We start from the raw sequence: 12202 nt of genomic DNA, 5'->3' as shown, positions 1-12202 counted from the left end.
AAAAGAAGAAAGACATACATAAATGCAAGCTAAAATAAAGGAAAAACAATGTCCTGAATATTGTACAGTAGTATCTTAAAGTTAAACTATGGTCAGTTTTGAGTGGTCAGTAAGAATCTTTTATACTTTTTAAAGAGCATGTATGGAAAACGTTTAAGTTCTGGTGGGACAGATTCCCAGATTTTTATTGCGGAGAATTTAAATGTAGATAGACCATAATTAGTACATACTGATGGCTTAAAGAATTTTTGATTTGCAGCATACCTGGTACTATATGAATGAGTCTCTGATGCAGGTGTGAGAATATTCAGCAGTACAGCTAGGGTGTTACTTTTATCATTCTTAAGTTAATGTGCAAAAAGTGATACTTTTAGTCTGTAAATATTTTCAAATTTCAAAATTCCAAGAAGATTATAATATGGGTCAACATGTTCTCTGCCATGAGAAAGAACATACTTCGTATACATTTATTCTGCTTGGTGCAGATTTAATCCAGTTTTGTAAGCAGCACCCCAGTTGGCAAGACATAGCTTAAGTATGGATAAATAAGGGTATAATATAATTGTTTGAGCATATGAAAATCAAAATAGTGTCTTAGCTTATTAATTATACCTACATTCTTTGCTAATTTATTATTTACATGTTGAATTTGGGGTTCCCACTGTAGATGCTTATCAAGGTATATACCTAGATACTTAATATAGCTTTTGCATTCGATATTGTGGATATTTAAATGTATTTTTTTCTTTGATGTTGCGTGGCGTGGTCGTTGGGCGCGTTTGCCCACGATCCATGCTGTTAGCCATGTTAACCATGAAAAAAGAGTTGCATGGGTTTTTGTTTTTCTGCATGCATGTGGTTCTGTTTCTATAGTTATGGTGCTCCGCTTGTGGACCCTTCGGGCTTCCGGAGCTCCGCTACAAAATCTTGTCCCTTGTACACGATAGCTTGTAACTTCGAATTATTTATCACAGCAAAGTGGGTTATCACAGCAAAGTGGGTTTTTATACCTAATAGACTAGTTTCGTTTATTTTGTTTTTAATAACTGTACGTTTAAACTTAAGCTTACATATATGAAGTAAAGTTTAATATGGAGGTAGTAACAATCACCTTGAAATTCAAAGAGCTCTGCATCAGTTCACCAAATGTTTCTACAGTTTTCGGTCCCCAATGCAAGCTCTTTAGCGTTGATACCACTGACAATTTCTTCGCCAACACGGGTTATTTGAAGTCGAAAAGCAGACACTCTGCATGGCCATTTCTCTGACTCCTTACGTTGTTCAGGCACGTGTGCGAAGTTGCTAGAGCCTCCGGGGGACCTGGGGGCTATTCTCATGGCCGATATAAAGTATATACTGAACGGGATAAACGACAAATAACAAACCGTCGTCCTGAAATTGTTCGTTGAATTAATCAAACGGCTTGGAAAATTTTCCCAAACATTTTCTTCGCAATGTCTGGGTTTCTCCAGAGGTATACTGCTCTGTACCCGCCAAAAACGGAACGAAACTTAAAACTTTGGAATCATTTGCGCGTTACTCCTACCTCAAATCCCCATCACAACAGCAGCAACTTTTATTTTGTACTGTTTAGAATCACTTACGAAAAAACAACAACAAAAAAGATTCCATATTTAACATTTGCAGCCAGACACCATAGAGAGGGCACAGCCACTCAGAAATAGGAAATGCAGTAAGGGACGAAGACTCGAGGTACGAGATTAGCATGGCTAGTCGTGCTAAGTGGCTGGGCAATGCGGGGAAGAGTAAAAAAAAAAAAAGAAAACAGTCGTGCAGTAAAGTAGTCGTAGCAGCTAGAGGTGGCCGTTATGGGGAGTTCGGGGTATAATGTGTTACCTTTTTCTTCGGGGGTAAAACATTTTGTTTTCAAAAATGTTTATTTCAGCGAATATGAACCAAAATGTATCAATAAAAAAGAAACTTAAGGGGGTATGGTACCCTAAAATATGGCGATGTTCATGAAAAATTCAATTTCTTGGAACTACAAGACTTAAGACCCTTGAGGACTTGTCAAAAACATTTTGAAACGATCTTGCCGAATTTCCTTCCAGATGAGTGTGAAATTTAAGGAAAGTACACAGTGGTGTAAGTTTTTTCACGTGGTAACGGCCATAGCAACGACTGTTTACTATAAGAACGCGACCAAGAATATAGATTATTTTTAATTTATATGAACGAAACTATTTAGAAAAAAACTTTTAAGACATGCACAACTCGATTGGTATAATTATTTGTGAAAAGCTTTGTCTCAAATTACCATCACAGGCTCATTCATTTCCCTTTCTACAAAATGGAACAACCATTGCACCCCATCCCCCGAGATCCAATCTGCACCCCCCCCCCCCCACTATTTCTGGCTCGTTAAATGCTTAATACTTCGTGTAAGAAACTTAAAGTGCATTTTTCTCAAAAGTTTACTTTTGTACGGACTGACTTCGCGCCAACATTTCTACTTTGCAAGGTTTTTAAGTAGAATTGCCGAAACTTGGGCTGATCAAAGACCAAGTGACGTGATGTCATAAACCAAAAAATCGTAACATTTTAAGGTCTGTCACGTGACATGAGATGATTTGTCCACTGGGTGTGGTAAAAAATAAGGTTATTTCCAAATAAAGCTGTAAAAAGCACTGAAAATAAGAGTTAACTGTCAAAACTTAGGTTCATTGCACAGAACAAAACAGAAACCTACATGATATGCTTATTTGACAGTCAAATCCTGTTTTGTAAAAGAGCAGTTTTTATTATAGCATTATAGCCTTATTTTAATTTGTAGTTTTTTTATTTATACGCTCACTAGAATCTTCAGAATTGAAGGAGGTGAGTCGCCCAGGAAGAAGAAGTGTCAATACTATAAAACTATAAAACACTACTTCAAAAGGCTGTGGCTGGTTTCCATAGCAACCATTTTGCGTAAAACTCTAGAAATTTAATTTCTCTTCTTGAGTGCAATAGAGCACAATTGATCTTTCTTCACCATATTTAAACAAACTTTTTGGTCCATTTGAGGGTATCATACCACCTTAAAAGAAACAGAGACAAGCGACGCGCGGTTCGGATCCAATTTTGTAACCTTTTACAAAAAATGTTTTTTCATAGATAGATCGATCGATCGATCGTTCGTTCGTTCGTTCGTTCGTCCGTCCGTCCGTCCGTCCGTCCGTCCGTCCGTCCGTCGGTCGTTCATTACTTGAACTGGCTGTTGACGGAGGGTTATTTTGGCAGTTTGGACGAGTTTTAGCGGCCGTTGCCGTTGTGGAGAGGTTAAAATAAGAATGAATATATGGACTGTCCCCAGGGACGGAAAAAAGTGGCCGTTATAAAGAGGTGGCCGTTAGTGGAGGTTCGAATGTCATCATTTTCATATGTTTCTGTTAATACATCAAACAAGAGAAACAGTGTTTAATCGGGATATCCAAATACCGAGAAGAGAGTTAAAAATACGACGTGCAGCGGAGTATTTTTGACGAAATTCGAGGTGTTTGGATAGCCGATGAAACACAGTCTCGAGTGTTTGATATATCTTCTCAATCGAAACAAAAACTAAGGAGTAAACGAAGATGTAAAACCTTCAAAATCTATGCTAATTAAGACCGGGTATCCAAAGCTCCTTCACGGTTGTGATTTTCTTTGTTTTAACTTGATGAATTATTAATGAGTTTAAGAAGATTAAATCAAAGACGCACAAACATAAGGAACTTTGCTAAGAACAAAATTGAATGCTGTATTTCACTTCCAGTGAAACAAAAAGCAGTTTGACTACCTAAGAATATTACCTGTCCATTTCAACTGAGTTGTTCTATTTATACCCTGCCACATAAAAGAAACAGCCAATCAGAATTCGAGAAAGCCGTTGTACACTTGACGGGGTTTTACACCTAACCTTCCCATAGTGCGCTGCGCGTATGTCGCATTGATTGTATTGGCCACTGCAATTTCCATGGTATGGTACAAAATAGTTATGGAACGCTATCTTGTGGTACACCATGGGCGCTTTCCGTTTGACAAAAAATTCCGGTTTGAATTTCCGGAAATTTCCAGTAACGAATGGAACAGCATTTTCCACAATTTCCGGGAAAGAGGTAAAGACGGCCTTGCGAGGTATACCGAAATTTTCCGAAATCTCTAACCGGGGATTTTCATTACATTTGATTTTCTTCCAGGAATTTCGAGAACTTTTGGTTGAATGGTTTGCATTTCGGAAATACAACAATTTTCGGATTTTCCGGAAACGTTCCGAGGAAATGTCCCTATTATCCCTACTATCTACATTTAAATTTGTAACGTGTGGTTCTAGAAAATATCCATACCCCCACCATAGAGGGAATTGAAAATTCCGGAGGGGAGGGGGGTCAAAGACCCGGAAAATTCCGGAGGGGAGGGGTTGGACGATTGATTTAGTTTCCAGATGTCCTTCGATGCAATACGGATTCAAGTATCGATCTAGCTGTTCAAAAATGGGTCGTGTGTAAACTAAGAAAATACAAGTGACTCGTGGAATATTCCATGGTATACCACTCAAAAGCGTTGCCTAACTAGTAGATATTAGCACGGCTTTCACTTGAGCGTCGAAAATAATTCGCATCTGCTTTGGTTTTGCACTACTACCCCCTGTGTGCTCTTTGTGATTGGTTAAAAATCTCGCACCACTTTCCCATCCAATCAGAAGTAAAACCGCGCTTCTGTCGACTACCTGTATTCACTTCAAGTTTTGATTGGTTCACTGGATTGTCCGTGTCCTTTGTGATTGGACAGAGAGATTACTTAGGTTTTGTTGTTACATCATTTAACTGAAAACCACTCTACAAGTAGTAATAGAAAATGCTAAAGCCGAATTCTTCTGGCAAATTCCTCTTGATTGAAACAAACAAACCTATTGACTATCAAAAAATATTAGTTGCCCCTTTCTACCACCGATCAATTCTACATATATTATGTATACATTATTTGAGTACAAATTTGAAACACTGAATTGAATTCTTGAGCTTCATAATACAATAAATTAATACATTAAAGGCTCAGAGCCCTGGCACCGTCAGCTGGACTGGTAACCACACATGTAGCCTTGTTACCATACCCCTCCTAACAAACAAACAAACAAACAAACAAAGAAACAAACAAATAAAAATAAAGTAAATTAAAAAAATAACTTTATCAACTTAATTGTTTTAGCCGAGGGATAACCCTCTACTAATAGAGGACAATTACCTAAAAAGAAATTACAAAGCCTAAGAATAATTTAAAAATTTGTCTATTTACAAGCATTTACAAAAAACCTAATCAATAGACCTTCCCGGCATTCCACTTCAGTGCGTGCAAACAATAGCACCAGAGCGAGGTTGCGGTGGACATTTTCATACATTTGCTGTATTTTTGTCCACCCTGACCTCGACTTGGTGCTATTGTTTGTTGGAATGCGGGAAAGGTCTATTAGTTATTGCATAGATTGTAGCTTCAGCATCCCTCATCCAGTAGAGTTTACAGGTTCATCTTACATATGTTTGCTTTGAGAACATTAATACTGGTAGCCAACCTTAATAAACAGCAAGAAGAGTTGGAGAAGAGTTGTCCAAGTAGGTTTACCTACTCCCCAAGGCCATCTTTTACCGATTGAACGTTTAAATAATACTAATACTGCACAATTGCTCTGTGTGCTGCAACTTGTCCCTGATGAGTGAGTCAAGCATACTGTATATCCAAACCATATCCCAACAGAAAAAAAATTTGACCTGCCCCAAAGGGCCACCCAACCTTCAAAGATGACCAACCCCTATGGCGACTGTTTCATTTCTCACATAAACAATTTGCTGCTATTGATCAAGAAATGAACCAAAAGTTCTCTTGCCCATGGCGTCTTGTTACAAAATCTACATCCTTACTGTAGCAGGGATTCTCTCTTTTTTTTGTGCAGAATGAACTCCCAAGAGCTCTTTTATAAAACCAATTTTTCTATCTACTGCCACAAAATACTTAGTCTTGGCTCCCACTGATATTAAAAATATAAAAAAAAAATAATAAAGTGTTCTATTGCACAAATTCAACTTTAGTTTTCAAATGAGCCTTACAAATGGATGGAAACAATAAAATCAATCAATCAATCAATCAATAGATAAATAAATAAAATGATGATAGTACTGATAGCTTCTAGCCACACTCAAAACTCTGGGATTGCACTGTTACCACAGGAATACCTACCTGGATGTGTTTAATAAGACTGTCAACGGAGGACTTTTTCACCAGAGTAACAGTACACCCACCAAAGCCGCCACCCGTCATACGGGAACCATATACTCCATCAACTTCTAGAGCAAGTTTGACCAGTAAATCAAGTTCTTCACAGCTGACCTCATAATCATCTCTGCAATCAAAGACATTAGTAGTACTTTGAGCATAAATCAATTGTGCTGTTAGACTTGAATGATATAATTTGACCTGGGTGAAGTGGTAGCTTATTAATAACACTATTTTTAACTTGATATTATTTTGAACTAATGTCGTGGAAAGCCAAATTGCTTCAAATCATCACCAAAGCTTGAATTGCTCTTCATAATTTCCTTCGCAAGAACCTGCAGTACTGGAGTACTTGGGGTCAAAAAAAGGATCAGATCTGGCTCTCCCAGACGAGTAGATTTTCCTGTCAGGCAAGTTACTTTTCATTCTCACTGGCTTGATGGGCAAGGGCCCAGGCAAGTCATCTGCCAACTAAATTGTAATAAAAATATACTAAGACTTGCCCAGGGTAGGCAAAATTTGATAGCTGCTTGTCTGAAGGGTAAGCTGGAATTCAAGTTTTATTTGAAACTGGTACTCTGTTTTGTTATTCTGTAATTTGCACATCACATAACAGTAAAATTCATTTCAAAAGTGCACATTGATGATATGAAAATTCAAGATAAGATGATAACTCATCACATTGATGATAAGATGGAAATTTATGAAAAGAAGCCTCTGCCTCAATTAGTTCTGGAACTAGTTGTGGGGGCAAGCAAATTGTAACTATGTGTAAGAAAACAAAATAAAATTAAAGTTTAAGCTCAAGATAAGAAGATTTTTGTTTCATCACCGTAGGGAATTATGGCTTTCCACCATCAGCTTTCCAAATTTCTCATAGTCTTCTTTTTCAATTGCCACTGCTGCTTCAGTAGTCCTCTGTATTTCTCCAATCACATGCCGTGCCCGTCGGAACACAACATCTTCCAGCTTACCTTTGTTGGCTTTGAAGTATTACAAGAATAGAGCCATTACATTTTGTAAAAAAATTCTCAGTTGCTTTAAATTTCAAACTAAAAAGAAAAAAACACTGGTAAAGATATGACTTGGAGATCCCTCAGTAATATTGACTTATGTTCATAAATATAAAACACTCAAATCTTATTGATTCTCAGCATGCCCAATGTTTCACTGATTTAGTGAACATTGGAGAGTGAGGAGCCAAGGTGTGCAATAACGTGTCCCATAACACGGTCAATCCAAGCTGAACATCATTTGTATGGCAGCTAGCATACTTTATCTTGTTCCTCCACGTTGACTGAATACTCTGCTTTGTGTTCATAGAGTTACATCCATTGAAAATACTACAGTAACTACGTCTTGTTTCAGTTACAAAATTTCTGTCAATGTGTGATATTAAACGGAAATAAATTAGGAAGCATTCAATGGTCTCTTAATACATCCATTTTATGAGCACTTGTACAGTGTAAGCAGAAAGCTAATCAGTTAATGATTTGAAATAATCCCCATCACTAAAAAAGCCTCATCTGAAGGTATTGAAAAGCAACAGTGATGCCAGGCCATAGTTGGGGTCATGTAGAATATTGAGAAGGAAAAATTTTAAAACAATCTTTTAACATAAAAATTATTTACCTTCCAGTTCAGCCATAGTAGCTTCTCGTAGACTTGGTTTTCCTAATGCCGCTGCTGCTGATTCACATTGTTTTCTTCTTGTTGGATACTCACTTCCTGTCAGCTCATGCCGCACATTAGAGTTGGTTACCAAAACAACTAAATCAGGGTTTGTCATTGGTACAAGTTTGGCCTCCATAGACCTGACAGGAATATGTTGTAGTTCATTATAATGATTATAATGATCATTTCAGTCAAAAGAGCTGATCAGAAACGTTCCACTAGAAATAAATCTTGAACAGTTTTTCAATTATGACGTATGAAAACCATGCATACACTCAAGGCTGAAGGGGAGGAGGGTTAAAGCTCAGTGTTTTCTAGAATAACATAATCTGACTGAAAGTTCAAGTCACCAATTCAGTCTTCTGGAAATTCCAGTTAAGCTTCATATTTTCCTGCTTAGGTGAATTTTAAGAAAAACTCATACTGTTTCAATGGCTTAATTTTTGGAAAACCCCCTCCACACCAAAAAGTTAACTATTTTCCTTGGTATGGGGTTAGTATAAATAATACATGCATGGGTCCAAGCACACATGTAAGACTACAAGAAAAGCTATCTGCCTGGGGAAAAGTCTACAAATCCAAGTTATGAAATGTACAAGGGAACACTTTAGATGACACTAAGGTTGGGAAGTTTCAGTTTAACATTATTAGGTAATGGTGCATGAAAAAGCCATTGACAATGCTTGCTAATATAATAGGCCAATGATTTATTCAGAGTTTGTCAATACCTCAACAACTGAATAATAATTATTATATGCTTTAGCTGGTCCCTGAATTATACACTATTATATATGTTGTGGTTCAATTTCACCCTTGATACAATTTAACATTTTCCTTTGTTCTGGTGCATCACATATTCTACTACGATTATCAGTTGAGTAAGGCGGACGAAAGTTTGGTCACCAAGTTTTAACGTAAAAATCGTGTTGTTGTCACGAGCAACTGGCTCCGTATCCATTGGCAACTTGTCGGCCTTTGACGTCAATTGACAGCAAAGCGCGCGAAATTGTAGGCGACGCGACAGGCGACCAACGGCTGTTGATATTGTTACCAACGGAAACGAGGTAAGTTGCCCGTGACAACAACACGATTTCACGTTAAAACTTGGTGACCAAACTTTCGTCCCGCCTTACTCAACTGATAATCGTAGTAACTATTTGAAACAAAGGAAAATAACAAATTTTACCAAAGGTAATAATAATTGAAGCACAACACATATACAGTATAAGTTAAAACAACTCATTTAAAACTTTTGACCAGAATGCCAAGTAAAGATTAGAAGTAAAATAATCCATACCTGCAATCAAGCAGTAAAGCACTGCCTTTCTTGCCCATAACAGAGATAAATTGGTCCATAATTCCGCATGGCATATTAGCAAAATCATGCTCAGCTTTCTGACACGCCAGAGCCTTTGCTTTTAAATCTTTTTCTTCTTTCCCACTTAGCTGCTCTAGGAATGTATATGTGGCAACTTCAAGGGAAGCAGAGCTAGATAGTCCTCCCCCAAGAGGAACAGAACTCGCAATCATGGCATCAAAAGCTGGAATTCGCTCTGGAAAATTAGCAATAACACCTTTGACATAATTTGCCCATGACGGCTTCCCAGGTACCAAGGGACTATCTTGTGTTGGGACAGGGAACGTTATCATCTTTGGCTCATCGGCACCTTTAGCACTGGTACCTAACTGACAGATATTACCGTCTTTCTTTCTTCCAACTATTACAGTCACCAACTCTAAGGCCTATATCAAAAAGAAACCAGTAAATTGATAATCAGAACTCCAAACCACATTTTCAGTCCAGTGACCACTGCATGTTTTGGAGGGTCTGAGGGTTTCAATAAGGGCTTGGCACCAGGCAAATTGACCAGCTGTGACAATGACCTTGTCTGCCTGGTTTCATCATATAGAGGCTGTGAAAAACAGTTATCTTCTGGCTTAAAACATTCTAATGAAACCCCTAAGTGCCTTAATTAAAAGTTTTGCTTTATGCATCATTTGGATTATTTATCATATCATGAATAAGGTAACACATGAATAATTTACCACTTCAATAATTACTGTACATTACTCTGAAATTATTATTTCTTCATTCTTGATGGTTTGTGAAACATGAAAGGACAAGTCCCTATTAAGTCCCTGTGATAAGTCCCTTGAAGAGTCTAAACAAGGGGACAGGTGGCAGAGACAAGTCCCTTGAAGTTATTGCAAATGTACACTCTTGTTTTGATGTTGCCTTTCCATTGATTAGGACTAAAAACAGTGCCCTTGTTGAATAAAGCACCCCACCCCATTGCCCTAAATAAACTTGAAGTCATCTGATAAATAATAAATGGAATATTTTCACAAGCTATAAAACTATTCTAGCATGTTTTGCTAGATTTCTGATGGTAAATAAACCTTTTTTGATTGTCTTCTCCAATTGATTATTAAATTAAACATTGCCCTGTTCAGACTGTAATAACACACCCCATCCCATCACCCTAAACAAACTTGATGTCACAACTGATACATGAAATTTTTCACAAGCTATAGAACTATTTTATCATGTTTTACTACATTGAAAAGGTAAATAAACCTGCTCTGATGTTCCCTTCCCATTGATTACCACTTAAAATATTCCCCCCACAACGTCCCCCATCACATCACCTAGAAAACTTGACTTACTAGCTAGCTAAAATTGCATCAATTTTTTTCCCATCAAGCTAGCGATATAACTATTCTGTCATGCTTTGCTAGATTCCGAAGATAAATAACCCTCTGGTCTGAAGAAAACAAACACCTTATTGGTTGATTTATAGAATTATAGAAGCTTTATAATAAGGCTAAATTAAATTCATAATTAGGACTGTCACGTCGCACACAGAATAAATCATTCACCTCCTTACCATGGGAAAAACAAAGCCATCGTTGTAATCTGTATGTTCCCCAATAAGATTTACTCTCCCTGGTGCACAAACTGCGAGCGAGGGACTAGCCTTAAACTTTTCTTCAAAAGAAGTCTTAGCTTCCTGAACAACAACATCTACCTTCTTGGCCGCCATTTTGGTGTATTCGTTCTCAGGCTCCAGTCATACGACTTGCATGTGAGGGGACGCGGAGGTACGTGGCAGACATGGCAACATCCCATGCTCCCCGAACACAGAACGTGCCGAAAATTATTGTTTCTTGATTGCGATTGTGTTACATTTAACTTTAAACAGAAATTTTCAGGCTTTTTTTCTTTTCTTCTTCCTCTTCTTCTTCTTCTTTTTTTCTTTCTTTCATTTTTTTTTTTTGCCAAGATGATCATTACCTTTGGTTGCCAGTATGCACGGAGGGAGTAGGCAAAAATCCTCGAATTAGCGCCTCCTCTCAAGTAAGCGCTCCTTAAGGCGGGACTTAACCTAAAATTCTGAAAGAAATTCGAATTTTTTTTTTTACGAAACTCGAATCTTAAGTTATTGAAGTTTTATTTTGACAAGTACTGTTACTGTAAGTTTAAAGCTCGTTTTCTCAAAACGAGTTATTTTCGCCTTCTAGAAAAGATATCTTGAGAAGGATTTATTCAATTGAGCTAAAATTTTCAGGATTTGTTGTTTTGAGTACGTTCTGTGGGATAAGCCTAGAACTTTTCCATCCAGTGCATTCTGTCAAAGTCATGTATTGAAACGTATGCTAGATTTTCTGTATCAGACAACTGGTTATCATTTCACGTGTTTTTAACTTTTCAAAAATCTCTATGCCTATCCCAGCAAGCTCTTTGTCTTCTTTTAAAAAATGTAAAAATTATTCCTTTTGATCAGTTCTTGCAGGAGTTATCTTTTCTCAAGCAAGCCCTGGCATTCCCCAGCAGGTGGCAGATTTAATCAGCCTGTGTCAGGTTACAATACAGTTATAGGGTACACAAATATTTTTTTCATAATCTTTGCTCTTTGAGCTTTTTAAAAATGTATACTTTGCCATGGTTTGGAGTTAACTCTTAGCCACGAGAAAATGTTTGAAACATAGTGTGTTTTTAGGTTAAGTCCCACCTTAATAATCGAATAAGAACCCCGGCCTCCTATCGGTCCGAAGTTTAAAATAAGCCCCACCCCGATTTCCTCCAATAAGCGCCCCCCTCCCCCTGGTTTATGGAAGAGTACTGAGACAACAAAGGATGTATAGGTTAGCGCTTTACATAGGGTAAACCTCATTGCACGTTTCCCCAAGAAAAGTTACTATGACTATAGTTTTGGTCGTGTTCAATCACAAGCAAGTGATTATCGACTCATTCAAGCACTGCACATTGACCGTCACA

The 12202-nt window shown here is 37.6% G+C and overlaps 2 protein-coding genes across 7 annotated transcripts in view; both read right to left on the bottom strand.

The window, feature by feature from the left end:
- LOC145489482 (uncharacterized) overlaps positions 1-2165 on the bottom strand; it is a 13225-nt gene extending 11060 nt beyond the window's left edge. For 4 of the 6 annotated variants that reach the window (XR_014049597.1, XR_014049599.1, XR_014049598.1 and 1 more), the window contains exon 1: positions 1112-2165. Coding sequence is in view for 1 of the 6 variants with exons in the window: in XM_081468464.1 (XP_081324590.1) it covers positions 1112-1135 (24 nt within the window). In the remaining 5 variants the exon portion in view is untranslated. Of the gene's footprint in view, positions 443-1111 lie in introns of those variants that run through there. The other 2 variants (XM_081468465.1, XM_081468466.1) reach the window with 2 other exon arrangements.
- A 1544-nt stretch (positions 2166-3709) lies between these two features.
- On the bottom strand, positions 3710-11136 carry LOC145488919 (galactokinase-like). The gene is made up of 6 exons (XM_081467773.1): positions 10812-11136; positions 9221-9666; positions 7882-8063; positions 7082-7232; positions 6214-6376; positions 3710-5100 (listed from the first exon to the last, which is right to left on the bottom strand). The coding sequence occupies exons 1-6, from the start codon at positions 10965-10967 to the stop codon at positions 5029-5031; spliced, it is 1170 nt and encodes a 389-aa protein (XP_081323899.1). The 5' UTR covers positions 10968-11136; the 3' UTR covers positions 3710-5028.
- Between the last annotated feature and the right edge of the window lie 1066 nt (positions 11137-12202).

This window comes from Orbicella franksi, chromosome 6 (genome assembly GCF_964199315.1).
Source record: "Orbicella franksi chromosome 6, jaOrbFran1.1, whole genome shotgun sequence".
Taxonomy (NCBI): domain Eukaryota; kingdom Metazoa; phylum Cnidaria; class Anthozoa; order Scleractinia; family Merulinidae; genus Orbicella; species Orbicella franksi.
The sequence above is the reverse complement of the archived record's forward strand: the minus strand, read 5'-3'. Positions and strand labels throughout refer to the sequence as shown.